At 54.8% G+C, this 25,034-nt stretch overlaps 4 protein-coding genes across 9 annotated transcripts in view; 2 read left to right on the forward strand and 2 right to left on the reverse strand.

Annotated features, from left to right (window-relative positions):
- Positions 1 to 2,073, reverse strand: part of CLCN2 (chloride voltage-gated channel 2) — a 22,144-nt gene extending 20,071 nt beyond the window's left edge. The window contains exon 1 of one of the 2 annotated variants that reach the window (XM_027875313.1): positions 1,846 to 2,073. In XM_027875313.1, the coding sequence (XP_027731114.1) occupies positions 1,846 to 1,905 (60 nt within the window). In that variant the 5' untranslated portion in view covers positions 1,906 to 2,073. The remainder of the gene's footprint in view (positions 1 to 1,845) is intronic. The other variant, XM_027875311.1, reaches the window with a different exon arrangement.
- Positions 2,074 to 5,694: 3,621 nt separating this feature from the next.
- POLR2H (RNA polymerase II subunit H) lies at positions 5,695 to 12,344 on the forward strand. The gene is made up of 5 exons (XM_027875400.1): positions 5,695 to 5,827; positions 9,342 to 9,425; positions 11,095 to 11,188; positions 11,489 to 11,572; positions 11,940 to 12,344. The coding sequence occupies exons 1-5, from the start codon at positions 5,755 to 5,757 to the stop codon at positions 12,055 to 12,057; spliced, it is 453 nt and encodes a 150-aa protein (XP_027731201.1). The 5' UTR covers positions 5,695 to 5,754; the 3' UTR covers positions 12,058 to 12,344.
- A 3,060-nt stretch (positions 12,345 to 15,404) lies between these two features.
- On the reverse strand, positions 15,405 to 21,091 carry THPO (thrombopoietin). Of its 4 annotated transcripts, XM_027875356.1 has the most exons (7): positions 20,666 to 20,676; positions 20,408 to 20,482; positions 18,965 to 19,123; positions 18,406 to 18,536; positions 18,178 to 18,264; positions 16,517 to 16,684; positions 15,405 to 16,336 (listed from the first exon to the last, which is right to left on the reverse strand). In XM_027875356.1, exons 3-7 carry the CDS (start codon positions 18,975 to 18,977, stop codon positions 15,638 to 15,640), a joined length of 1,098 nt encoding a protein of 365 aa, XP_027731157.1. In that variant the 5' UTR covers positions 18,978 to 19,123; positions 20,408 to 20,482; positions 20,666 to 20,676; the 3' UTR covers positions 15,405 to 15,637. The 4 variants fall into 4 exon arrangements, with proteins under 4 accessions (XP_027731157.1, XP_027731155.1, XP_027731158.1 ...); XM_027875354.1 differs by lacking the exon at positions 20,408 to 20,482 and having other exon boundaries at positions 18,965 to 19,424; positions 20,666 to 21,091; XM_027875357.1 differs by lacking the exon at positions 20,666 to 20,676 and having other exon boundaries at positions 18,965 to 19,165; positions 20,408 to 20,508.
- A 2,362-nt stretch (positions 21,092 to 23,453) lies between these two features.
- CHRD (chordin) overlaps positions 23,454 to 25,034 on the forward strand; it is a 12,486-nt gene continuing 10,905 nt past the window's right edge. Inside the window, exons 1-4 of one of the 2 annotated variants that reach the window (XM_027875184.1) lie at positions 23,454 to 23,616; positions 23,859 to 23,962; positions 24,415 to 24,544; positions 24,866 to 24,994. In XM_027875184.1, coding sequence (XP_027730985.1) covers positions 23,469 to 23,616; positions 23,859 to 23,962; positions 24,415 to 24,544; positions 24,866 to 24,994 — 511 coding nt within the window. In that variant the 5' untranslated portion in view covers positions 23,454 to 23,468. The remainder of the gene's footprint in view (positions 23,617 to 23,858; positions 23,963 to 24,414; positions 24,545 to 24,865; positions 24,995 to 25,034) is intronic. The other variant, XM_027875183.1, reaches the window with a different exon arrangement.

The following is a 25,034-nucleotide window of genomic DNA, read 5'->3' on the forward strand; positions in this document are numbered from 1 at the left end:
AAGGGAAAAGAGAAGCGAGAGGAAAGAAAGGGGAGAGAAGGGAATGAGAAGATAGAAAGAGGAAGGGAAAGGGAGAAAGCAGGAGAAGAAGAGATAGAGGAAGAGGAAGAATACAAGAGGAGGGAAGAAGAGATGAAAGGAAGGGAAATAGATGGGGAGAGTAAGGGAAAGAGAAAAGAGAGGAAGAAAAAAGAAAGGAGAATAGGAGCTAAAAGAGAAGATAGAGGAGAGAAAAGAGAATAAAGGGAAAGGGGAGGAGAACAGGAGAGTGAAGGAAAGAAAGGCTAGAGAGGTGAAGGGAAATCAAAAAGGAGAAGGAAAGGGGAAAGAGAGAGGAGAAAGGAAGAAAGAACAGAGGACAGAGGGGAAGGAAATGAAAAAAAGATGATGAGAGAGAAGGGAAGTGTGGAAGAAGGGAAGGAGAGGGAAAAAAAGAGAAAGGAAAAGACAGACTGACATAAACAAGTGGGGAGGGAGAAGAGAGAAGTGTAGAAGGCAATGGTACCAGGAGAAGGCAGACTAAGCATCACCTAGCAAAAGATGGGGAAGGTGAGAGTAACTTGAGAGAAGAAGGCTTGGCCTTTCGTCCCAAAGACAGGACTGAAGCCAGATCACTAGAAAGAGAAGGGGAAAGAGAATGGGGGAGACAGAGAGGCCCTTTAAGATAGAAGCCTCTCAGGGTTGACAGCTCAGGGATCTCTTCCCTCTGAGAGACTGTCCCATGTGCAGGTTGGGTTTTCCCAGAGAAAAGTACCTGAAGTCTCCCTAGCCCCAGGGCATCTCTGGTTCCTCGCCCTTTTTCTCATTTTCACTTAATCTCACTCCCTTCTCCTTCTGGCTCCTCTTCCTCAGCTGTTCCTGTTCCTGAGCTCTCCCCAACCCGAAACTGATCCTTCTGGCCAGCCCCTCCCTCATTTACTGTCTCTAGGTAGGCCATCCCCTGACAATCTCTGATCTCAGTGCTGGTCCATGCTGGCTGGCGTTCTTTCACTCCCTCCACGGCTGAGGTTCCATCCCAGTTGCTGGATTCTAACCTGGGGAGCACCCCCTTACCCTGGCTGCCCTCCCCATGGGTGCTGGCAAGAGATAAATGGAAGCTGAAATGCCAAACTGTAGTGGAGATCAGCCCAGTGAGTCATCCCAGCCCAGAGCCCCAGTCATCAGGCCCCCTAATGGGGTCAGAGGACACAAGGTCCAGGACTGGAGCTGGGCCTGCATTCCACCCTACCACCCAGGGTCTGGCTTCAGGCTGAACTGGTCCATCCCAAACTAGAAGAGACACCCCACCACCCTCAACTCTGTCTGAGCTCAGCTCCTGCCTAGCTCTGGGCTGATAAAGAGTTCAACAGGAGTGGGGAGTGTGGCCGGCCACTCCAGGTAGTAGATGGAGCAGGAGATGAAGAGAAAGGAGCAGCAGAGGGGAGAAAGATCAAGGGGCCCTGTGGTGGGTGGTGCTGGGGCTCTGGCCTCTGCCCAGGTGAGAGAGGAAGGGGTAAGGGAAGGGGTGAGAACAATCATGCTGACCTGGGGACATCTCACCTGGAGTCTTTGTCCAGTACTCCCTCCACTCAGATCTTAGCCTCTTTTGACAATTCAGTTATTCACCCCGTCCCTGCCTCAGTTTCCCCACATAGGTAGATCTCTTATTCCTGCTCCCTTGTGTGTGTAAGTGGGAGGGGGTTGGGGGGGCAGGGGAAAGAGGCAGATACAGTAATCACAACGTCTGGGCCAGAAAACAAACAAACAAACAAACAAAACCAACATCCCCTTCCCTCCACCCGAAGCCGCAGCCCCAGAGGCGAGTGGAGAGAGATCTGGGATTCACTATGAGGGGTCTCCACTCACCAGGGTCTGCTCATACTGGAGAGCCCGGGGCTCCATCCCTTCCTCCACAGCCGCCGCCATCTCCTCCACGTAGGACAGCCTGGCCTGGGGCTCCGACTCCAGACAGCTCAGCCTCAGTGCCCCAAGCCTGGGTTCTCACTCTTCGGTGCTGTCCTGCCTCCCAGCACTCCCGCCTGCTCAGCTCCAGTCCTGTCCCCGCAGGATTCCAAGTGCCGCCAGAGCCTGGGGTTGTCTCCCCCACTTCCCTCCCGTCCCCTCCCCTCCCGGGCGGGCCAGGGGCGGTTCCCGAGGAGCTGAGCTGGGCTGGGCTGCCTTGGACAGGGCAGTGCTGCTGCTCCCGGAGGGGGCAGCTCAGGCCCCGGGAGCGACCGCGCCCCCCCACCCCCGCTCCCCTGGCTGTTCTGGGGGTCCCGCAGGGGCTGGGGGAGCGCCCAAGCAGTCTGAGATCTCTCCCTGGGACATAGCCCCCTCCCCTCTCTTGGCTCTTCCCACTTGGGCACTAGTCCCTCCCCTCGAAGGCCCTGCAGAGCTCTGCTGTCCCGCCCCCAGACTGGAAGCTCCGTGCTGTATTTAGACGCCAGGAACATAGGTTCCCGTTCAACTTTGTGTGACCTTGGAAAAGTTACCAAACCTCAGTTTCCAGAGCTGTAAAATGAAGGCGTTGTACAGAGGACGTCTAAGGTCACTCCCAGCTCTAAGATCTATGACCCTGTGATATTGAGATAACCTCCAGAGCCGAAATTGGTGGTACTAGAATTGGGAGAGGAATACCAGCCCGAGTCAGCAGGTCATGGGCCAATGTGGCGGAGCCACGGAGTGTTGAATCAGGGAGTGAGAACTGTGTTTGGGTCTTTGGTCCAGAGACAGGCTTTGAACTGTGTCCCCTGATCTCCCACCAAAGCTGGGGTCTCTTGTTTCCTTATTCTCTCCATCTTACCCCACAATCTATTCCAGCCTCAACACTCCAGGACCTAGGGACTTAGGGGAAAGTTCTAGGAGCTTCATTTAGGGGCAAACAGGAATCCTGGTGAGGGCACTGAGAAGGGATCTGAAGTAGGGACAGCTGGAGGGACAGGGACAGGAGGAGCCACCCTCCAATCTGCTCCTCATGGATCCTAGATCCTACAGAACCTAGTTGGAAAGACCAATCTGCCCCAGCTCATCTTATAGGTTGGTGACTTCTCTCAGGTCGCCTAGGTAGCTGAAACAGGTTTCAAACTCAAGTCTGCTGACTCCAAATCCAGTCCTCTTGCCCTAGCATCATTCTGTAGGTGGGAGCTGGAGGGGATGAGGGTGTAATCAATCAGTCAACCAACAATGATTAAACATTTACCATATGCCAGTGAGAGTCCCTACCTTTAAGAAGGAGAGGCTAAGAGGCCAGCTCGTATTGGGGCTACCATAGCTAAGCAACATTCTCTAGATGACAAATGCCACCTGCTTAACTTCTTTTAGATGCCTGAAGTCCCTCTTTTTTTGGTCCAGGATCCTTTGTTCATTCAGGGCCTCTCTACCTCTTGCCTGGAGTATACTGATCATCCTGCTTCCAGTCTCTCCCCTTTCCAATCCATTCTTTACAGGGCTACCAAATCATCTTCCTGCACAGGCTTGAATAGGATTCTTCTGTTCTAACACTACTAGTGACTCTCTATTGCCTTTACTATGAATTTCAATTCTCAGCCTAGGATTTAAAGTCCTCCTCAATCCACTTCTTTTGACCTATCTTTCCAAGTTTATTTCACATTATTTTTACCTTCATGCACTCTTTAAAGCCTAATAAAGGCTTTTAAAATTCATTCATTCGTTTATTTAACCAAAGCTGGATTATTAGTTTCCTGAAATTAACATGCCATTTCCCCTGCAATGATGAAGGTAGCACCGCTGCCTGGAATTTACTCCCTTATTTTATCTGCTCCTTATTCTCCTTCTGTCCCCTCAAGGCTTAGCTCAGGTGCCACCTCCACTGCTGGCCTTCCTTGAACTCTCCAGCCAAAAGTACTAGCTCCTTCCTGAAAATTTCCTAGAGTACTCTCTTTTGCCTTGATGTACTGTATTTGGTGTTTTGCATCTCTTTGTAGGATCTAAGTACCTGAAGGGAAGGGACTATTTCATTTTTGTCTGTTGTGTCTAAATGTTCCTGTAATTTTTGTGTGTATGGACCACTTAATAAGAATTTGTTGAATTGATTTCTCAATGGGAGAAGTCTCTATCAGTCAGAGGTGGAAGAAAAACTGAGTGTGATTTGGGGGAGGGTTTCTTCCTGGAGCCAGAATGAGAACAGAATCATAACATGGATAGCAAGGATATTAGGAACTGACTTCTTTGGGGAGTGGGATGGCTCCCTTCTCTCTTTATGTCTGTGTGTCTCTCTTGGGTGCTGCATCTGATGAGAGCTGGGCCTGGATCTGACCGGCTAGGCTGGAATGATGGGGATGGGGAAGCCTAGGGGAGGCTGAAGGCAGAAAAAGCAGAGAACCTCGAAGGGAGTTGCAGAGGCCGCTCCCCTGAGACTGGCTTTAACTAAGCAGGGGTGTGGGGTGTGGGGCAGAGGTCGCTTTTTCCTGGCAGGGCCCCAGGCCTGAAACCTGAGGAGCTGCTGACGTGCTAACCCAGTGGGGAAAGAATGGAAGAGGCAGCGTGTTTCAGATCACGGGAGTGAATGCGGGTGGGGGAGGGGGATGCAGTGGCAGGTGAAGGTGGCAGGAGGAGGCGGCCAAGGGGCGAGTGCCCAGGGATGGAGCTGGGGGTGGAGCAGGCAGGCTCCGGGTGTGGGCAGCACCGGGGACAGGTAGCGTGGGCAGTGCCAGGAATAGACTGTGCCGAGAGGGGAGTGCCTGGGTGGGCTGCGCCGGGGAAAGGGGCAGGGCCAGTGCCCGATGACCTCATGGCAGATCCCCAGGAGGGCAGGGCCACATCCCAGGACCTCGGGTCTGGCCGCCAGGCCGCCCGGGGGAGGCGGTCACTTTGAGGACTGGCCGTGCTCACCGCCCCCGGCCCCTACAGAGAAGGAGGAGGAGGAGATGGAGGAGAGGGGCGAGGCCCGCACCAGCCCCCAGGCCCAGCCCTAGTCCGGGACAGAGTGTGCCAAAGCCCGGGGGCGACCTGTGGACGGGCGCGGCTCGCACTGGACTCTGAGCCATTAGATCAAGGTCACGGCCAGGGGCGGAGCCGAGCGGGGAGGCGGGGCCTCGGGCGGGACGACGGCCCATGCTGCGCCCTTATAGGCCCGAACGTATTCGGGGCGGGCCCGGACCCAGGGGGCGGGGAAGGGGGCGGGACGAGCTCCCTCTCGGCGTCCTCATAGGCCCGTGCGGGTTTGGGGGAGGGGCAGGGTCTAGGAGGCGGGGGCACCCGCCCAGAGTTCTTACAGGCCTCAGAGGGGCTGGGGGGCGGTACCATGGGCGGCACCGGCGCCCGTCCTTCGCTCTCAGGGACCTGGAGGGGGCGGAACCGGGGTCGAGGGGCTGGGAGAGCTCTATCCTCCACCCGCCGAGGTCCGGGTTTTCAAGGTCTCCGGCTCGGGAGCACGCAGCTAGATTCGTGGACTGTACTAGGAACTGCGTGGCAAGGCGGGATGCGGAGAGGAGGCCCGGGAAACTGTTGGGGCGTCAGGGGCAGGGGCGAACCCGGTGCTCAGAGAGCCGGGCGCCGAGCCGGGCCCCGCCCCCTTGGGGAACCGCGCATGCTCTGAACAGGGTCGCGAGAAGGCCAGAGGCCTGAGGCGAGAGGGGGTGGGGCAGGAAACGAGGAGGAGCGGAAGCGGAACTACGTGTAGACGTCCGCCCCTAGCTTGCGTGCCGCGCTTCTGGGCACGCGCGGCCCCTGGTTTTTTTTTTTTTTTTTTTTTTTTGCGCGGCTCTCGCGCCGGCCTCGCGGTGGTTCGGCCTCCGTCGCCTCCGGTGGCCAGCCATGGCCGGGATCCTGTTCGAGGACATTTTCGACGTGAAGGACATCGACCCCGAGGGCAAGAAGTTCGACCGAGGTGAGGCTCCCCTCGGGGAGACCCCGCCCCCCACCGTGCGTCACTGAGGAGACCCCTCCTCACGTTTCTCTTCTGACTGAGGAGACTCCCTCCTCCCCCACCGACAGGAGACCCCGCCCCCAAGGAGACGCCTCTCTGAGCCCTCTCGCCCCATCCCAGAGGAGACCCTTCCCCGTCATTCATTCTCTGAAAGTGTCCTAGTCAGTGAGTTAAGCGCCTACTGTGTGCCAGGCGCCGGGGATCCAGAGAAAGGCCAAAGAGCCCCTTCCCTCAGGGAGCGGCCAGTCTAACGCAAACGGACCGATGGGGAATAATGTGCAGAAGGCGCTGAGGCTAAGAGGGGCGGGGGCGGGGGCGGGGGGCAGTGGTCCGAGGGTCTTGTTCCTGGGACAGCCGCGAGGCCGGCTCAGGGAGAGAGGGGTCAGCAGCCTGGGGAGGGGCTTCGGGGGCACCCTATGGCATGGTCGGACCCGAGCCTTAGGAGAGCCACTCTGGTGGCTGATGGAGGGTGAGCTGGGATGGGGAGACTGAGGCAGGACGCCCCCTCCCCCACACACCCCAGACTCCAGGTACGAGGGGATGAGGGTCTGTGTCAGAGGAGAGATGATGAAAAGGTGAACTGGGCAGGATCGGCCGCAGGGAAGCAGCCAGGAGACGGAGAGAGGCTGAACGTTGGTGAAAAAGTGGGGATGACAAAGGGGGGTCAGGCTGGACTGGGATCACTTGTGTGTGTGGAGAGGTTTACTCTGGCAGATGAGACAGGCGTGGGGGGGGGTCTGAATGAGGCGAGAGGAGGAAGAGGGACCTCTCTGTGAATGGCCTCGGCTTTTTCACTGCAATATGAGGCTGGTTGTAGATTGAGAGGGGCCAGTGGGAGGTTTGAGGAGGGGTGAGTGTGGTAGTTGATCCATCAGGGCAGCGTAAAAGGATTGGCTTGCTGCGGCGAGGGACCCTTGAGATGATGTGACCTAAGTTTGTGCCGGATCCGGTTAGCTTGGCTTTGTGTTTTTTCTCGAGCTTCCTTCAGTGGCACATAAGCAGGCATGAAGGCAGCCGATGGTGGCAATAGTTCAAAGCTGGGGCTTTGCGGGGCAAGATTGGAGATAGGACAAGGAGGCGAGAGATTGGAGGGAAGAGAATGGTGTAGAGTTGAACTGGTTCGATAAGAGATGAAGATGGGGAACAGGAAAATGTAGCCATTGCAAGGCCTGGGAAAGAATCGAGGGGTGAGAGATTGGAACGAGATTGGAAGAATATTGATGTATGCATATGTGATGGGGGGAGATCATCTTAGGGAAGGGGGAAGGTCACCTTAGTGAAGTCAAGAAGGGGAGAAAGTACCCATAGTGTGGGAGAGGGGGAAGGGACTCTTAGGTCAAAGAATAGGCAATTGAATCACCCTGTGGTTCTGGGGAAGGAAGACTTGGGAAGGGGGAGGGAGTTAAATCACTTAGTCAACATTCTGATGTTCCGAGGACTGAGCTAAGTGCTGGATGTTTGTCAAAAAAGGGAAGCCAGTCTCGGTCCTCTAGAAGCTTACATTCAGTGGGGGACAACATGAACCTAAATAGGCTTATGTGTACCAGACAGCCACCGTGGGAATGCCCTCCAAGGCTCTGTTCCGATTCCTCTTCTCTTTTCTCTCTATGCCTTCTCATGTGATGACTGTGTGTTTCCTTATCATCTCTATGCAGATGACTCCTGGATCTGTACATTTAGTCCTGGTCTCTCTCCTGATCTCTCATCCTGCATCCTGCCAACTGCCTGTTGGATATTTTGAACTGGCTGTATCTAGGCATCTCCGACTTAATGTGTCCAAAACAACTCACTGTCTTCCTATCCAAAGCTGCCCTTCTTTCAGACTTCCATATTGCATCACCCAGATTCACAGCCTTGGCATTATTCTCAACCCTCACACGTTCTCACTCACCCCACAGATTGAGGCAGTTTCCACAAGTCTTGTTTCTTTCTCCACGACATCTTTTGGCTGAATCTCCTCCTCAATCAGTCAGGAAACACGTTTTAAGGGCTGTGTGCCTGGAATACAAAAGGAGACAAAAACCAGTCTTCCCTCTACTCGCATAGTCAGTGCCCAAGTTTAGGCCCTCATCACCTGCTAACCAGTCTCCTTGCCTTTGGGTTCTCCTCTCTCATCTGTCCTCAGTATAGCTACCAGTGATTCTCCTAAGGCACAGGTCTGACCAGATCATCTTACGTATTAGATAAACTCTAGTGAGTATTTAAAGCTCCTCACAGACTGACTGCTTCCTATTTTCTCCATGTACTCAGAGCTTCAGCCTTGCCAGTCTACTTGTTCCTGACGCCCAATTCTCTATGTCCCACGTCTGGGCTGTCATTCTTGAGATGCTTTCCCTTCTGCCTCCAAGAATCCACAACTTTCTTCAAGATTCAGCTCAAATGTCCCCAGTGTTGTGCAGAAGGCTTTCTGGGTCCTGTCAGCTGCTAGGGCTCTGTCCTCTGATGGTAGATCACTTAAGGGAAGGCTGGATTATCCTAGATACCCCGCATGTTTATCTTGTGTCTATTTCTGTTTATTTGTCAATCTTCCCTATTAGAATGTAAGTTCATTGAGGATAGTTACTGGTTTTGTTTTTTTCTTTGTGTCCTCAGCACCTGGCACAGGGCCTCTCACATTTACTTAATAAGAGTTTGTTAGTGGATTGTTTCACCCTTCCAGAAGATACTTTCCTTCCAGAGGAGACCTCGCTACATTCTCATCCTCCTAAGAGAATTTCCCCCACCTCCATGTCCTGGGGTGTTTCAGCTGCCTCCCCATTGACCTAGGGCATTTTCTGCTTCCTTCTGTCCTTCAGAGGTCCCCCCATAATATACCTATGCCCAATATTCATTGACCCTCATTCTTACTACTTTTCCAAAGGGATTTTCCTCCCACTGAGATCACCACCTCCCTTTCCACCAAATGCAGAGACATTTCTTCCCCTACCTGCCACATAGTCTCTCTGGATAACACATGCATGTGCGTGCACGCGCGCACACACACACACACATGCACACACAAACCTTCCTCTGGTATCTTACACTGCTCCCCCCACCTCAGGATATGCTATCTTCCTTCACCCCTAATCCCATTACGTACATCCCTTGTTAGAACCACTTCCACAGCATCCACATCCATTGGCCCTTTCTGGGGGAGATGCCTTCTGCCCCCAGCATCAGCACACACTACCTGAAGGTAACTCACCACGTCCGGGGATCCTGTCTGCTCCTCTCAGATCCCCTAGAGGGACGCTTCCCTGTTGGCCATCTCATGGCAGCAGCTGGAAAGGAGCCCGGGATCCTCTGGTTCAGCCTGCACACTTTACATATATGGAAACAGGCCACGTTTTCTGGGGGAGAGGGAGAGGAATGATTTGCCCCAATTCACAGTGACTCAGTGGTGGAAGAGGGATCAAAAGCCAGAGGCTTGGACATTCTTTATCTCCTGTGGCCTTCACCAGCATCTCTCCTGTAATCATTTCTCTCTTGTTGTTAGTGTCCCGCTTGCACTGTGAGAGTGAATCCTTCAAGATGGACCTCATCTTAGATGTTAACATCCAGATCTATCCTGTGGACTTGGGTAAGTGTTTTATGGGGATAGCCAGAGAGTCTGCTGTTCTTTCTGATGTTGTTGGGAACTGTTGTTGAATGAAAGGGATTTGTGTTCCTCACATAGACGCCATCCACAAAAACAAGCCGCAAAGAATGAAATCAGAAGGAAGACATTGTACGTGAAACTTGAAACATCTGTATTTACAATTTAAGAAAAATAACCAAAATGTCCAGCTTGCTCGTGTCATCCCCTGAATTCTTTCTATAGGTTTCTTTTTGGATTTTGTGAAGTTCTCAAAAGGAGAAATGCAAGTGGTCAGTGACCACCTAAAACTTGCTTGGATTCTCTAAGCAGAGAAATGGAAAGCACAGCAGCCCAGAGGTGCCGCCTCACCCGAATGAAATCGGTCAAAGGAGTTAAAAATGACAGCCTCTCCTGTTGTAGGGGCCCACGGTCACACTGAGGAGAGAATGGTGCCTCGGCAGAATCCTTTGGAGAGCCGAGCAGCAGAGGACAGGGGTCACAGAATTGTTTGTGTTCTGTGATTGGTGCTTTGGAGGACTGTGTTGTGGGAAGCGGAAGATGTGTGGCACTCACACATTCACGGTGTTGTCATCGTGAAGGACTGGAAAGAGACCACATAGTCAGCAGTTGAGGGATGGCTGAACCGTGGATGGTGATTGCAGTCGAGACTCTTGTGCCATCGACAATGACAGATGGGAAGCATACAGAGAAATTAGGAAGTGATGCGATAATAATTCAGCCAACGGTGAAGTTCCTACTTTATGCAAGGCACTGCGTCAGGTAGTGGGGGATGCAGAGGTAATAAGTAATAGTTCCTGCCCTCAAAGTGCTTACCTTCTGCTGGGCAGGGGAGAGGGATAAGGATGTAGAAATGATAGATGCGTATGACACCGAGAATGATGTGATGGAGGCAAAGGAAAAATCCGGATAAGAAGTACTCTAGGAACATTTCAGTGGGAAGAGAGTATTTCAGCTGAGGGCATCAGGGAAGATTTCATGGAGTCGGTGGTGGTGGCCGCCTCTGAGCGGAACCTTGAAGTAAGAAAAAGAGTGTGAAAGACCTCGATGAGGAGGAAGAGGAGACAGCGGTGCAGTCCAAGACTAAGGGAGTGTTCAGGATGGGCTATGTCAGATTCATGGAACAAATAGTTTGGTGGATTGTGAGGGTGGGAAGGGGGAAGAGAAGGCGATGTGAAATTAGGCTGCCAAAGGTAGGCTGGGGCCAAATTATGGCAGGCCTTGAATCCCAGGCTACAGAATTTGTATTTTATCCTATAGAGTTCTTAAGCTTTTTGGTGATGTTTCCTTGGCTCTCTGGAAAAGCCTTTGTATCCCTTTTTAAGTGTATAAAATAAAAAGGACTGCAATAATGTTGAAAAAGAGTTGTGTGTATACGTATATCTTGATGTACCGAGCCCACGTTAAGAAATCCTGCTGGAGGCCCTAGTGAGCTAGTGCAGGTGTTGGAGCAGGGCAGTGGCACGTTCAGAGCTGTAGAAGCCAGGGCTCGGAGAAGACAAAGGCTCGAAGCAGCAGAACCATCCAGCTTGGCATGAGCTAGGCTGGTGGCATCGTGGCGGGGAGGCGGCTTGAACGGAGTGAAGCAGAGGCCCGTGAGAGTGACCACATGTACAGAGTCTAACGCTCCACAAAATCTGTTGTTGATTTTCAGGTGACAAGTTCCGATTGGTGATAGCTAGCACCTTGTATGAAGATGGGACCCTGGACGATGGGGAGTATAATCCCACAGATGACCGGCCATCCAGGTGAGGGATCAGGGAAGAGCAGGTACTCTGCCAGATTTTTCAACTTTATTCTGCTTTTAGTTAATTCTTTGGTGATATTCTCTAAGGACAACAGGTGACCTAGGCCTAGATACCTGGTGCTTAGCAGGGCCTGGGGCACCAGAGGGAAATCATACCTCCCTAGTCTGCTACGTGTAAGAGCTCAGTCAGCAGGTCCTTATGGGGTTTCTCCTCTGCCCAGCTCTGGCTGTGGTGGCTTCTGCCGATTCCTGTGCAGGTCGGGGAGAGAGACCCAAGGAGCGTCTGCCTTTTACTCCACAGGGCCGACCAGTTTGAGTACGTGATGTATGGGAAGGTGTACAGAATTGAGGGAGACGAGACCTCCACAGAAGCAGCCACTCGCCTGTAAGTAACTTAACGACATGTAAGAGACCGGCTTTTCTGTTTCCTGGAGAAGAGACAGGCTGCCAGACCTTGTGCTTTGGTCGCAGACATGGCTGCTGGATGGGGTGGGGGGTAAGAGTGGGCTCTTTGGGGAGTTCTGTTTATCTCGTATTGGGGTATTCTGGACCAGAGGGTGGGTATGACGTTTTTGGTGACCTCTAGAGCCCGTACTTAGAACCCGTCCTGGGGGTGGGGGGGTGGTCCAGGGGCTCCCTTCTCACCTTCTTGGCCGCCACATGCTTCGTTGTTCAGCCCGGGCTGCCCAGAAGTGCCGAGATAGAGCTGCTAAGGAGAAAAGGCTGACTTCGGTGCTGTCCTCTTGCTTTAGCTCAGCCTATGTGTCTTACGGGGGGCTGCTCATGAGACTCCAGGGAGATGCCAACAACTTGCACGGCTTTGAAGTGGACTCCCGAGTTTACCTCCTGATGAAGAAGCTGGCTTTCTGAGCTGACCAGGGAGCCTTTGCTGTTCACCCCTTTCCCTGTCTGGTGGGGCCTGGTCTGGGCATTGCTGCCCCTGCCAAGAGCTGCTCCAGTGGGAGGAATGCTGGCTGAGGAAGGGCCCCTTTCTCTGGAGAAATCCATTCTTCACCTGATGGACTTGGGATCTCTCTTGGTTGGTCTGAGCCAGTTGGAAAACTGGCTGTTGGCCCCTGCTTGGGATCCCATTGGATGAGCTCAGGTTGAGCTTTCAGATACTTTGTGTGATGGTTCAATTAAACTATGCTTTTTTATATCCGTCTCTCTTCTCATTCTACTATCTGCCTGGAAATTTGTCTTTTCATTTCTCCTCCTGCAGCTTTTTATGCATCTGACCTAAGGCAGGGGGATGGTGTGTCTGGCCAGGCCTTACTCAGCACTGCTAGCCGGCCTCAGTATTTATCCTGTGCTGCTGTGCTCTGGGCTTCTGGGGCCAGCTCTGAGGATGGCACAGGACACATTGGCAAGGGGATCTACTGAATCTTTCTAGCACTTGCTTCCCTAGTCTAGGAAGTGTGTTCAGTTCTTGGAGAAGAGTCATCTGCATAGCCTGGAGATGATGTGTGTGTGTGTAATCATGAGGGGAGGCTTTAGACATGGGCATGTAGCATGGTTGTGTCTAGGGACAGTGGGAATGGGGGAGGATTTAGTGGTTGTGAATGCAGGGGTGGCGTTTCTGTCAGGGCCCCAGGAGGGAAGGTAACTGTCGGAGGTGTTTGCCATCCAGTGATAACTGAACAGGGAGAGGGAGCTGCTGTGAGCACCATCAGGGCACCGGCAACACCAGTGGGGCTCATTCTGGTCCCTTTGCTCCAGAACATTGTGTCCCTGTAACTTTCCTGACTGTACTGTGCTGGGAGAACCTTGGGAAACGGCAGCATGATAGCCGAAGCCTGAAACTGCCTGAGAATCCCTGGTTTTCTTTCTGCATGAAGGGAAGCGAGCTCAGGAGCCCGTGGTTCTGAGGAATTCTGCCCCGGAAGGCGGAGGGCTTGAGGGCACATCCAGGGTCTGTCCTTCTGAAGCTGCTTCGCCCCAGGAGTTGGCCTCCCTTAGATGCTGCCTGGGGTGTTTCCTTCCCTGTCATTTTCAGGTCTGTGAAGAAGGCGTTAAGAATGGGATGTAGGGAAATGGGTTGAAAGTGAATGAGCTCTGCAGGAAGAAAGGAAAGATGTTTCTGTTGGTTTCTCACTGGGGGGGGTACAAGGGGAGGGGAGGGCGGTAGGGAATGGGATGAATGTCTGTGGGAATCTCAGCAGCTTTCTGAAGCCTTAAGTTTGGGGGAAGAATGGGAGGGAATTCAGTGTGGACGGCAGGAGAAGAACTCAGTTTTTTTCCAAAAATCTGGAGGGCTAGAAGATGGTTGGATTGCCCCTGAAGGCAGTTGGGACGACGTCCTGACAGTGAAACTGTGGGCCTGGCATGTCAGGAAAGAAGGGCGCTCCTTTCCCTCTCCTTGGCTTGGCCGGTGTCCAGGAGTCGTCTGGGTTTGGGGACTGGGCTGGCCTGCACTAGAAAGATCTTTTTCTTTACATGAGTGAAGGGGCTGTTGGTCCTGAGCTATGTAGGTCAACCTTCAGTCTCTGCTTAGAACTTCCTGGCGTTAATGTTCGCATCACCCTGAATCTTATGGTGCTGCTGGCATGGTTTGTATCTGGGTGTTGGCTCATTTCTATGCCGTAAAGAGTTTTATTTGGTCATTGCCTTTCATCCAGTTTCCACAGAAGTAAATTGCAGGAAATTTCTTACACTTCCCTGCCCAACTCGGGTGTGCTAACTTCTCTCTGCAAGCACAAAGCTCACTTCTCTGGAAATCAGGCCTGCACTAGCAACCTAAGATTGGCACTGGGCTTTCCAAACTTGGTGGCTTCATGGATTTTGTCCCTCTCCGACTTTCCGTATTTTTCTGGGAAGGGAGAGACGGCAGCTCCGAGATATTCTCATCTAATGCTGCATTTTTCACTCATTGAGTCTGATTTTCCTTAGCCTGAGATTCTTTGAGGGGGTAGAATGTTTTCCCCATCCTCATTTAGTTGAGCCACAGAGGGCCCAGGTAGGCGTTAAGGTGTTTGTGGTAGCACCGTGACTGCCATCCTGCATGCCTGGCGTTTGTGCCCTTTGGCCCCTACCTGCCCCGCAGGGGCAGGCTGCAGGCTGTAGGTTGTCATTCAAGATAAGGCCTTTTCAGCCTGGGTGCAGCACCGAGGCAGCAGCGTCCTCCCTGGCTTTGGAGACTTTGGATACTCAGTCTTGGGAGGATGAGAACCGAGTTCCAGAGGGATTCCATCGCAGAGCTTATCGGGCCCTTGTCCTTGGTGAGCTCCCTGTTTACCCTGGGACCTTGCCTCATTTCAGGGCTGCCTGGACAAGCCTCCCTGGAAGACTGTGTGGTAGACGGCAGAGAGTACTGGACTAGAGTTGGAAAACCTGTGACCTTGGGGGTGAGGGGGGAAGGGGGTGCGTTCTGGGTCTCAGTCTGCTCATCTGTAAAATGAGTTGCCCTAGATCACCTAGGTCTGGTCCGGCTCTGGTAACCTATTATTCTGTGATTCATTATCTGATATTCAGCAGAGCTCAGCCCATTAAGCCCACTGAGATCCTCTTTAGTCACTTGGGGCTTCTGGGAAGTAGGGCATAGACTACCTCCCCCTGTGGTGCGCTCGAGGGCGTGGGCAGGGCTGCTTCCTGCACTTCTCCCCGCCTCCACGGGAGGGAAGCAGGAGCTTGGACCTGGTGAAATTTCCTCTCCAAGGCAGGCTGTTTGCTCAGCTGTGCTAGCCAGGTCTCGGCTTCCCTGGGGCTGTCTCTAAACCTTAGCTGAGGTGCGAGGTCCCCCAGGCTTCCTGTCAGCTTTCAGGGAGCCCACTCCCCCCTCCTAGAAGGACAGTATGCTGCAATGCTTGACTTCACCTTTGTCACCTTCACTTGTTTTCTCCCTTATTTTTCTGTGAGCTCCAGGCGGGCTGGCATCGGGGATAGTTTGGAGCACCTTCCAGTCAGGTGTGTGTGTGGGGGAGGGTATTTGGAATGCCTTCCAGAAGCCTGCCAGGCTGAGGGATATCACTCAAGAGTCTTTCCTGACAGAAAGTTCCCCCCGCAGAAGGCAGTGGAGGCTGGAGGGCTGGTGGCTGGATTAGTTCTAAGCATGGAACAAGGGACCCTGCTTTTTCTATTCCCCAGTGAGCTGCTGGCAAAGTCAGCCTTGAGGTGATGCTTATAGGCAAGCAGGGGGACCAGGAAGGGAAGAGTTGTAGAGAAATGAACCGAAGGTTCCAGGAGAATCGGCTTTCCTGACAAATATTATTTATCTGCTTAAAAAAATATTTTCTGAAATTAAACAGTGAAAAATGTTCCCTTTCCGTCTGTGTGGCAGGAGAAGGCTTCCAGGAAGGATCCTGGAGAGGCCTCCTGGTGCTTGTTGCCTGCCTGTGGGCTCCTGAGAGGTCAGCAGGGCTGGGCTAAGGAGCTTAGACCAGGCTGAGGTTGGGTGGGTGTCCTGGGTATCCCGGCCTGCTCCGGGGAGGCCTTTCTTTTCAGACTATGGGACTTAACTAGGGGATGAGGTGGCGGGGCCCTGAATGTCCCGCATGACCTTGGTCATGTTCTGGGAGTGAAAGCAGCAGGTTGTAGAAAAAGCTAAGTTTCCTGGGCTTGTGGCTGAGGGGGAAGAGGAAGGGACAAGAGACCTGGGTGTGGAGGTTGGTGGGGTGGGGGAGGGAGAAGAGAGCACATGGTGTCCAGTAGGAGGAGTACTTGGGGAAGTAATCAGTCCGGGCAAGAGAATGGGTGATTGGAAGGTTACATCTAGAGTTCCAGGGGGCTTGTTTGACTTGCCCACAGTACTGGCTGAGGGTACAGGAGAGATGCCATGGGTTCTGTTTGAGGGCCCAAGAGTCATGTTCAAGTGTGCAGGGTCTTTGTCCAGGGGGTTGGCTGTGTGGTTCAGCAATCCAGGAATTCTGTTCAGGGGTCTGAACGCTCCCTTGGGAGCTTCTGTAGGTCTGGCTGAGCTCCCAGGGGCCCTTTCCAATGATGCAAGGGCCTTGTCTTTGAGCCCAGAGGCTGTCCTGACAGAGGGCATAGAGCCACTGTCTGGGGCTGCTGTGGCTGGCTGGTCCTGCCTGGCGCAGAGGATGGGTCTTAGCGCATGCAGCAGGAAACGCACCTTTCCTCGGAGGAGCTGCTGAAAGCTCAGGAAGATGGCCGTGGGTTCTCTGTAAGCTGCAGTCTGGCCCTTTGGGAGAGACTGGGGGCAGAGGAGGGGCCCAAGGCCAGAGATCATGTCTCTGGCGAGGGCAGGGGATCCCTAGGCCCAGGGGTTAGGAAGAAGAACAGCATGGCCCACCCAACACCTATCACCCAATACTAGATGTTCCAGTTGGTCAAGGGAAGATCATTCCCGTGGATGCCTTCAGCTGGGCCTTACCGGGGTTCCCAGGAGGCCTTGCAGAGCTCCGAGGAGCATGCGTGTCTGGGCTGAGAGCTGCCCAAGCAGGGAGGAGAGGCAGCTGGGGCTCAGCTGTCTTCGGGCCGCAATCACGCCTTCCAGCAGTGAGGTCAAGGCTGCGAGGACCTCCTGCCCCTTGGTCTGCTCCTGGGTAAGGAAGGTGGGGCAGGACGACCACATTGAAGGAGCTTGCGGGTGGGACACTTCGGGTCACGTAATCTCCCTTCTGTGGTGTTCCTGACTAATGAGGCTGCCCATCTATTCTTGGACAGCACCCTTCTTTTTCACACTGCGTCTGAGCCTGGCTCCCTCGGCCCGCTCCCACCCTCCACGGCAGCACAGCTGAGACTCACTCCTCGTAGCTCATGGTCAGTCTTCCTGGATGGTCTGTCTCTGACTGTGAAACTGCCTGAAACTGCACAGTCTGACCAGGGCAGAGGACTCGGGGCTGTTCCTGTACTTTCTGGACCTTCTCCCTCTATTATGACATGGGTGCGAAGAAAGCTCTCCAAAAAGACTAAGAACAGACTTTAGAGCCAGAAGTTCTGGGTTCACATCCCACCCTGATCTCTTACCGCATGTGTGACCATAGGTGAGTCACATTTTCTTCTGGGCCTCAGTTTCCCCATGTGTAGGTTGGCCTAGTTGGGACTTTGAAGGCCCTTCTGGCCCTCAATCTGTGAGCCTCTCTAACCGACCCAGATGAACTGACAGAGGCTTCTAACTTGACGACTGGTCACCAAATTAGGCAGTTTGGAGCCCCCTCCCTTTATGAACGTGTTTCCTAAGATGTGGAGGGTGGACCTGCACCAGTCAGTCAGTCAGCAAGCACTTATTAAGTGTTTCTACATGCCAGGCACTTCACCCAGTGCCGGGGATACAAGGAAGAACAAAGTTGTCTCTCCCTTCAAGGTGCTCACGTTCTAATGGGGAAAGAAGATAGGTAGCAGCTCCATCCCGTCGTTGGCTCACAGAAAGCTTGTGGTCAAACACAATCTGATCTTTTTCATGAGAACTTTTGCCAAGTCAGCAGCAGAAATTCCACATAAAGAAGAGGAGGGGTGTTGTGGGCAGGGAGGGGGTCCAGTACCCGTACGATGCTGTGCTAGCTAGCTCACTGAATCCTTCACCTAAGTTTGGGACTCAGTCTCCCGCATTTAAATCACTTTGAGTAAGATGGGGCTCAGAGGAGGTGTGAGGATCCCCAGACTCCATTAACTTTTGGGTAAGCCTCCTGCCCTTTCTCAGAAGAATCTCCTTTCCCATTTCTTAGGCTGATCCAGGTTCTGAGGGAATCTGTGGCTGGATGTTTCAGCTGTTCAGGAAATGGGAAGCTAGCTGAGATAAGCTCAGAATGTAGGTTCATGACTGTGTCATCCTTCAGGGATGGCCCTGTTGCTTTGTATATTTTTTTATTTTATTAACAACTCGGATGGAACTGGATGCTTTTCCAGTTTGTGAATCACCCAGAGTCAGAAGGGATCACCAATACAATAGATGTCAGACTACAAAATTCAGACTTATACTAGCAGGCTGCCACAGTGGATTGAGATTGACAAGGAGACAGGGACAAAGGTGAAAGGTTCATGGCCACAGGGTTTGGGGAAGCAAGCCCAAGGACCTTAGGGGTGGTCTCTCACCGTCTTTGCTCTCCATTCCCGAAGGCTGAAGTCCACGGTGGGCAGCAGGACAGGTATGGGCAGAGGCCCGAGGTCCGAGCATTGACTCTGTGAATCAGGAGTGTGGGTGTGGAGTCGGAGCGGTGTGCCCTCGGAGCTCTCCACTGGGGCCTCAGAGGAGGGAAGGGTCACGGGTCCATGAGGGGGAGTAGAGGTGGTGCCATGGGAGGGGCCCCCCGGGAGTCTTACCAGTCTGCTGTGTAAGGCAGCAGAGTCTCGGAGCAGCTTGTTGAAGAGTCTGGGGTCACAGACGGGAGCAGGGCTGGTCAGGGTGAGAGTGAGTCTTGAACCGAGGAGAAACATGACCACGACAAGCAGCTCTGGCATGAGGAGGAGAGTCAGGGTATTAGTTGGGATGAACACAGACGTGGCTGCCAGCATGAGGATGGTGGAAGGGATTTGAAACCGCAGGCTCTATGTTCAAATCCTTACCCTGCCACTCATTAACTATATGATGTTGAGCAAGTTACTTCCCCCGTGGAAAACTCAATTCCCTCGACTGTAAAATGAAGATGACAATATTCTGTATACTCCCTATATTGAAAGGCAAGTGCCTTGTAAATTTTAGAGCGCTATAAAAATAGGAGCTATTATTAGTCTGGAGATGGTCCAGAAATTCCTATTCTAAATGCAGGCCGGCCGTCCAAACACTCTGAAGCTCCAAACCCTAATTCCCAAGAGGATTTAGAGACTCCAGACGTCTTGAAGTGTCCTCCCGCCTCCCCCCCCTCCACTGAGGTCCACTCACCAGTCAGCTCCATGCTGAGCAGGCGGGCTGCTGGGGTGGCTCCCTGTGTGGGGCCTTCTCCGCTGGGCTCTGCCTGAGGCCATGGAGGCGGCTGGGTGTAGGGGGCTGCTGGCGCCTGGGGGAGAGGGGCTGGGGTCTGGCTTCCTGACCAGCTCCACGCTATGGGGGCAATAGAAACGCTCCTTGGGATCTGTGTGCTAACTACATGAGAAAAACAGCAATATTGGCACAAGTATTGATTGTGATCAGGCCTTGGAATTATTGCGTGTAGCATCCCTCAGGGAGGTCCTCCTGCTTTGGCTGGAGGTGAGGATGGAGATGGGGATAGAGGCAGGCTCTACCCAGAGGAAAACAGCTGCTGGTGTGTCCTCCAGGAACGCTCAGCCCCTGAGCACTGACATTACTTAGAGGATGGGGGTGGTGTGGATGGACGAGGATTCCGGGCTCCAATTCGGGGCATCTGAGGAGGCACCTGGGAGTTACTGAGAAGCATCGAATAGAACCGGGGCCCTGGAGCCTGGAGGGCACCAAAAGGTTATGGGGAGATTCGAGAGGGCTGCTGGCTGAGTTAGCTTTCTTCCTCTCCATAGAATCACCTAAAGCCATTTGGATCTTTTTTTTTTTTTTTCTCCTCACTCATCTCTTGGATCTGTGGTTCCTAAGCAGACCAGCCTGGACCTTAGAATAGGGGGATGGGGGTCCTGCTGTGGCCCTGAGGATCTTGGTTTCTTGGCTTCCAGGAGCTGGGTTCCCAATGCATAGGATCATGTGTCCCTTCTGGGGCTAATTGTGGCCCAGACACTTCCAAGTCTGTACCTTCCTCCCTGCCCCCAGCAGGCCCCTTTCCATCCCCTCACAGGACCCCCCACATGGCTTCCTCTTTTCACAAGTTGTGCAAAGAGGTCTGCACCTGATTCAATATTGGGATTTCCTGTAAGTCTGTCAACAGGGCTGGACCCTCCCCCCTTTTACCTTCAACTCCTCTGCCTTGTCTTTCTCCCCCCCCACATCCCCAGGCCCTGAAATCAGGCTCAGATTGGACAGGGACAGACTGGGAAAGTGATGGGGAGGTTCACATTCACCCTAAGAAGCCCCTGCCCCCCGAGAGGTAGGTTTCCCAGGGTTAGCTCCCCTCAAACCATGCCAGCTTCTTTTCCTCTTTTCACTGCTGTGGGGTTATACCCCTTTATAGCTCCCCGTGATGAACTACCTTAGGAACAAGGCCTCCCTACTCTCCCCCGCACCCCACCCCCTACTCCAGCTCTGGCTCTGGCCTGCTCCTCCCATTCTGGGAAGAGGCTCCAGGCTTCCTGACAAAGGTCAGTGGCTGGAGGATCTAGTGTAGCTGCCCTTCCCCCAGCTGGGAGTCCTATGCCTCCTTCCTACCTCTTCAACCCCCAGCTAGCCACCCCACCTCCCCCCAGCCCCCATGCCCATACTCACCAGGTGGAGAAGAGCCCAAGGGTCCAGGTGCTTTGAAGTTGGCACAGCAGGGGCCCAGGGTTCTGGGGCCCAGCCCTTCCAAAGCAATAGGGTCACTTGCCTGTCCTGGTCACTCCTGCCCAATCAGAGCAGGGAGCCACCCAAGCACTGACTGGGGCCCCCGGATATGACGCCCTCCTCTTCCCGCCCACTCTGGACCCACAGCCCCTAGTCTGCACCTTGGTCCACTCTCCCAGAGCAGCCCCTCCACAAACTCACAGACTGGAGAGCATTCTGTTCAGTTGAACTTGGGGCCTCCTCTCCAGGAAATGGGAAACATGGCACCTGGTCTAGGAAGGAGATGGGGGATGGGTGGCAGTTGGAACCCAAGACTTCTCCTGGGACGGTTCTGACAAGAAGGACCTCCCCTCTCCCCATAGGAACTAGACCTGAGATCTCACTAATGAGGTGAGCTCCTTGTACCGGTTCAGGTCAGCACCTTTTCTGCTGGGAATTCTTAGAAAGTACTCAGAAATTTGATAACTTCATCAGTTTCCATAGCTAGTAAGTGACAGAGGCAAGACCTGAGCCCGGATCTTCCTGTACCTGAGGCCAAGACTCCATCTACTAAGTCATGCTGCATCTCAAAAAACACATAGAGGACTTGTTTTGGTTTCAGAAATTCCATATTTCTCTCTGTGTGTCTCTCTATCTCTGTCTCTGTCTCTCTCCCGTCTTTCTCCTCTCTGTCTCTCCTTTTTTTCTCTGTCTCTGTGTCTCCTCTCTGTCTGTCTGTCTCTCTTCTGACCCACCCTGTGCTATATCTTCCCCATGAATGACATTTGTTAATGACATCCTTTGACGGGATGCCTTGTTCCCTGATACTCTCTCTGTACTGGCTTTCCAGTACCCCTCCACTATTCCTCACATCTCTTTTTTTACACTCTCTCCACCAATTGGAGACTCCTGGTATTAGAAAAACAATCCTGTTGGGAGACAATGCTGAGGGAAAGCAGTGCAGATGTGTTTGGGCGCATGGGAGGTTAGGAGGGAAGAGATGCGCTGGTTGCTTTGGGCAGCTGAAATTCCCTCCCCTTTGCCCTTCCTCTCTATTCTCTGTTCCCTTCTCCCTCATCTCTTGCTCCTTCTACCTTCTTCTGCTCCATATGCCTCCCCTCTGAGATGACTGGCCTCAATTCGGTATACATCCTGTACCTACCGAGTTTTCACGTTGTCTCCCCGTTAGAATGGAACCTTCTTTCGGGGAGGGGCAGTGTTTGCTTTCCTGTGCCAACGGCCAATGCTCAGCACAGTGTCTGACACATAATAGGAGCTTGCTGATGTGATAGAGGAAATAACTAGGTCTGTGTGTACTTATGTGGGGAAAGACTGCTGGTGAAGCTCCCCTGTTAGTAAATGTCAGTGGTGTGCTGCAGCCAAACCCCAGGAGCTCTGAGCTGCACAGAATGGGATGTTCAATCTTTAGGGTGAGCATTTGCATCCCAGAAATAGGATAATACTACAAACGGGGTCTGGATTTATTACTTTGTTGGTGATCTAGACTTAAGAAAGTGATGGATAAAATGTCACCGATGCAGATGAAACTTCTGGAGAGCTGGTTGTTAAACATTTACCAACACACCACTTCCCCTTGCACACCCCCTTGAGCTTCCCTGTAACTTGTCAAGCTTCTGGTTCCTGATTCTCCCTTGGCCTCCTTCACTGTGCTCGTTCCTCAGCTCCTCTCTCCCTTTAGTGTTGTCTCCTCAGGAAGAAGGCCTAAACCCTGGAATTTTCCAGTCTAGCCAGACAAGATGTCTTTTCAGATTAGGAAGGGAGGGGTGGCTGTGAGCTGAGGTAGTGGGGTGAGTGTGTGTGTGTGTGTGTGTGTGTGTGTGTGTGTGTGTGTGTGCAGGTGGTGAGCAGGGAGGCAGAAAGTCAAGATGGGAGCTTCTGACAAAGACCGAGTCCAAGGAGCTGGGAGGAGGAGAGGGGGAGAGCCGGCCACGCTTGGCCTGTGCCTGAGATGGTCTGTAGGAGATACTGAACGGGAGCGAGGCAAGCAGCCTAGGTTGCTGGTGGGGGACGGGCCATCCTGGGAAAAGCTGCCAGTGGTCGCCAGAGTTGGGGGAGCAGAAAGTATCCAGAGAAGAGGCTGAATCGAGGGCAAGGCAGATGGATCCGGGTGTGGCATGTGTCTGGAGCCGGAGCAGAGCTGGGAAGAAGCAGGAATGGGATGGGGGAGGGTAGCGGTTCTAACTGGACTCTGAGGAAAGGGGTTGAAACCTCCGGGCAAGAGACAGGTGTTGGGGGTCTTTCCTTCGCTTCCTCCGTAGGGCTGTGCCTGAGCGCCTGGCCCCTGAACTGTGCTCCTTCTCCAGGGAGAACCCCACTTGATCCGGCAGCCCCAGGCCTCTCCCCGGGATGCCTAAGCCACAGAGGGCCCTCCCATTTGTATCCCCTCAAAGGGGGTGTCCCCGGTACCCAGCTGACAACGGTCAGTGCGTCCCTGGCTTCGCCCGCCTCCCCCCAGGTGGCGTCCCCTGCAGGAGGGGGGGCTATGGGGGGCTCCCGCCCCGCCCCCGCGTAGGGACATTCCCTCCCCTGGCCCCCCTCCAGCCCCTCCCTCCCGCTCTGCCCCTCCCCTCCCCCAGCTCCAGCGGGCCGCGTCTGCAGGGCCGGACCCCCCGGGCTGGGCTCGGCCCGGCCCCTCGCAGTGTCGCCGCCGCCGCCGCCGCCGCCCCGTTTGCTGACGAGGAGGCCCCCGGCCGGGGCCCTGGGCGCCGGGCATAAAACGGGCCCGGGCCCAGGCTGGGGCCGAAGCCGCCGTCCCCGGGCAGCCGAGCCGCCTGGAGCCCGCGTCTAGGCACCCACCGTCTGCCCGCCCTGTCCCGCCCGGCCGGCCGCCGCTGTAATGCCCCGCCGGCATCGCGATCCCTCGCTCAGCTCGGCCCGGCCCTGTCCCCGGCCCGGCCGCGGAGAGCTCCCGGCCGGCCGGCCCGCCCGACCTCCTCGCCTCGCGTCGCCCGCCCCGCCCGGCCCGGCCCGGCCCCGGGGCTGCCTGCCCTCGTCGGCCCGCGTCATGCGTAGCCTCCCTGGCCCGCCGGCTCCGTTGCTGCTTTTCGGGCTCTTGGTGCTGGGGTTCCGGGCGGCCCGCTGCTCCGGCCCCGAGCTCCCGCAGCTGCCCATCCGGCCCGAGAAGGAGCCGCTGCCAGCCCGGGGTTCGGCAGGTAGGTGGCCACGGGTGGCGCAGGTGCCCGCTGCTGCTGCGGGCACGGGACTGGGGGGCACGTCTGGCACGAGGCGAGGCGAGGCGAATCGAGGCGAGGCGAGGCGAGGCGAAGAGAGGATAGCGGGAGCTCGAAGGGGCGAGAGGGCGTCAGCTGGCCGGCTCTAGGAAGGGAATAGCCTCAGGGGCAGGAGGCAGGTGGGCAGGTAGGCAGCGGCTGCCAGCTGAATGCCCATCTTGCAGGCTGTTCCTTTGGGGGAAAGCTCTATGCTCTGGAGGAGACGTGGCACCCGGACCTGGGGGAGCCTTTTGGGGTGATGCGCTGTGTTCTGTGCGCCTGCGAGCTGGTGAGTGGTTCCTGGGACACGGGGGCCCCTCACTGCTGGGCAAGGGTCTGGGAAGCTACAGTTTGGGTACCATGATTTGGAGGACCCCGGACTGCCGGGAGCCGAGATGCGGTGGTGTTGATGGAGTGGGGTGGGGGAGGTCCCAGGCCTCCAGAACGTATTTTGTAGACCACCTCGCGGGTATGTGGGGACCACGGGAGAGGGCGGGCGTCCAGGTTCCTTCCCTTCCTCTCTCATCTCAGGGCACTGGGGTCTTTGGCTGGCCTCTGCTGAGTCTTCGTAATTCCCGACCGCCCTGTCTGTTCTCCCTCCTCCCCTGTCCCGGATGCTTGAAGGAATGCCGCCCCCATCTCGTCCCCAATATCCCCAGCCGACTCTCTAGTCTCTGGACTGCCCCCCCCCCCCACCCCGGTCCTGACCACCTTCCCTTCCTATCTCCACTTTGGCCGCAGCCCTCTTGGGGTCGCCGGGGCAGGGGTCCGGGACGGGTGAGCTGTAAGAACATTAAACCCGAATGTCCGGTGCCGAACTGCGGGCAGCCCCGCCAGCTGCCGGGTCACTGCTGTCAGACTTGCCCCCCTGGTAAGGCCCGCCCCCGAGGCCCAGGCTCCGCCCCCCATCCCCCAGTGCCCAGACGGGCTGATCTCGTTTCAATCCCCTCTCCCCTTCTGCTTGCGCGCTTCACCGGGCAGGGGTGGGGTGGGGTGGGGTGGAGAAGGGGGATGCAGGGCCACGGAGTTCTTCCTCCACTCCACCTATAGCCCTGTCGGGGTGGCAGCCCTTGGGAAGTTGGGGAAGGAGGTGGTCCTAGGGGACCTCCCTCTTCAGCACCTCTCAGCTGTTCGTGGCTGGGCTGGAGCTTTTTTGACCCTTTCTCTTCGATCCTCGTCTGCCACTGACCAGAACGGACCCCTCCCGAAAAGCAGAACTCAGCTTCGGCCTTCGAGTACCCTCGGGACCCGGAGCATCGCAGCTACAGCAACCGCGGGGACCCTGGAGCTGAAAAGAGGGCCCGAGAGGATGGTCACACGGGTACAGGAGGGGTTGGGGCAGGGAGGATGGGCACACGGGT

This window comes from Vombatus ursinus, unplaced genomic scaffold, assembly GCF_900497805.2.
Source record: "Vombatus ursinus unplaced genomic scaffold, bare-nosed wombat genome assembly UNPS02014808.1, whole genome shotgun sequence".
NCBI lineage: Eukaryota > Metazoa > Chordata > Mammalia > Diprotodontia > Vombatidae > Vombatus > Vombatus ursinus.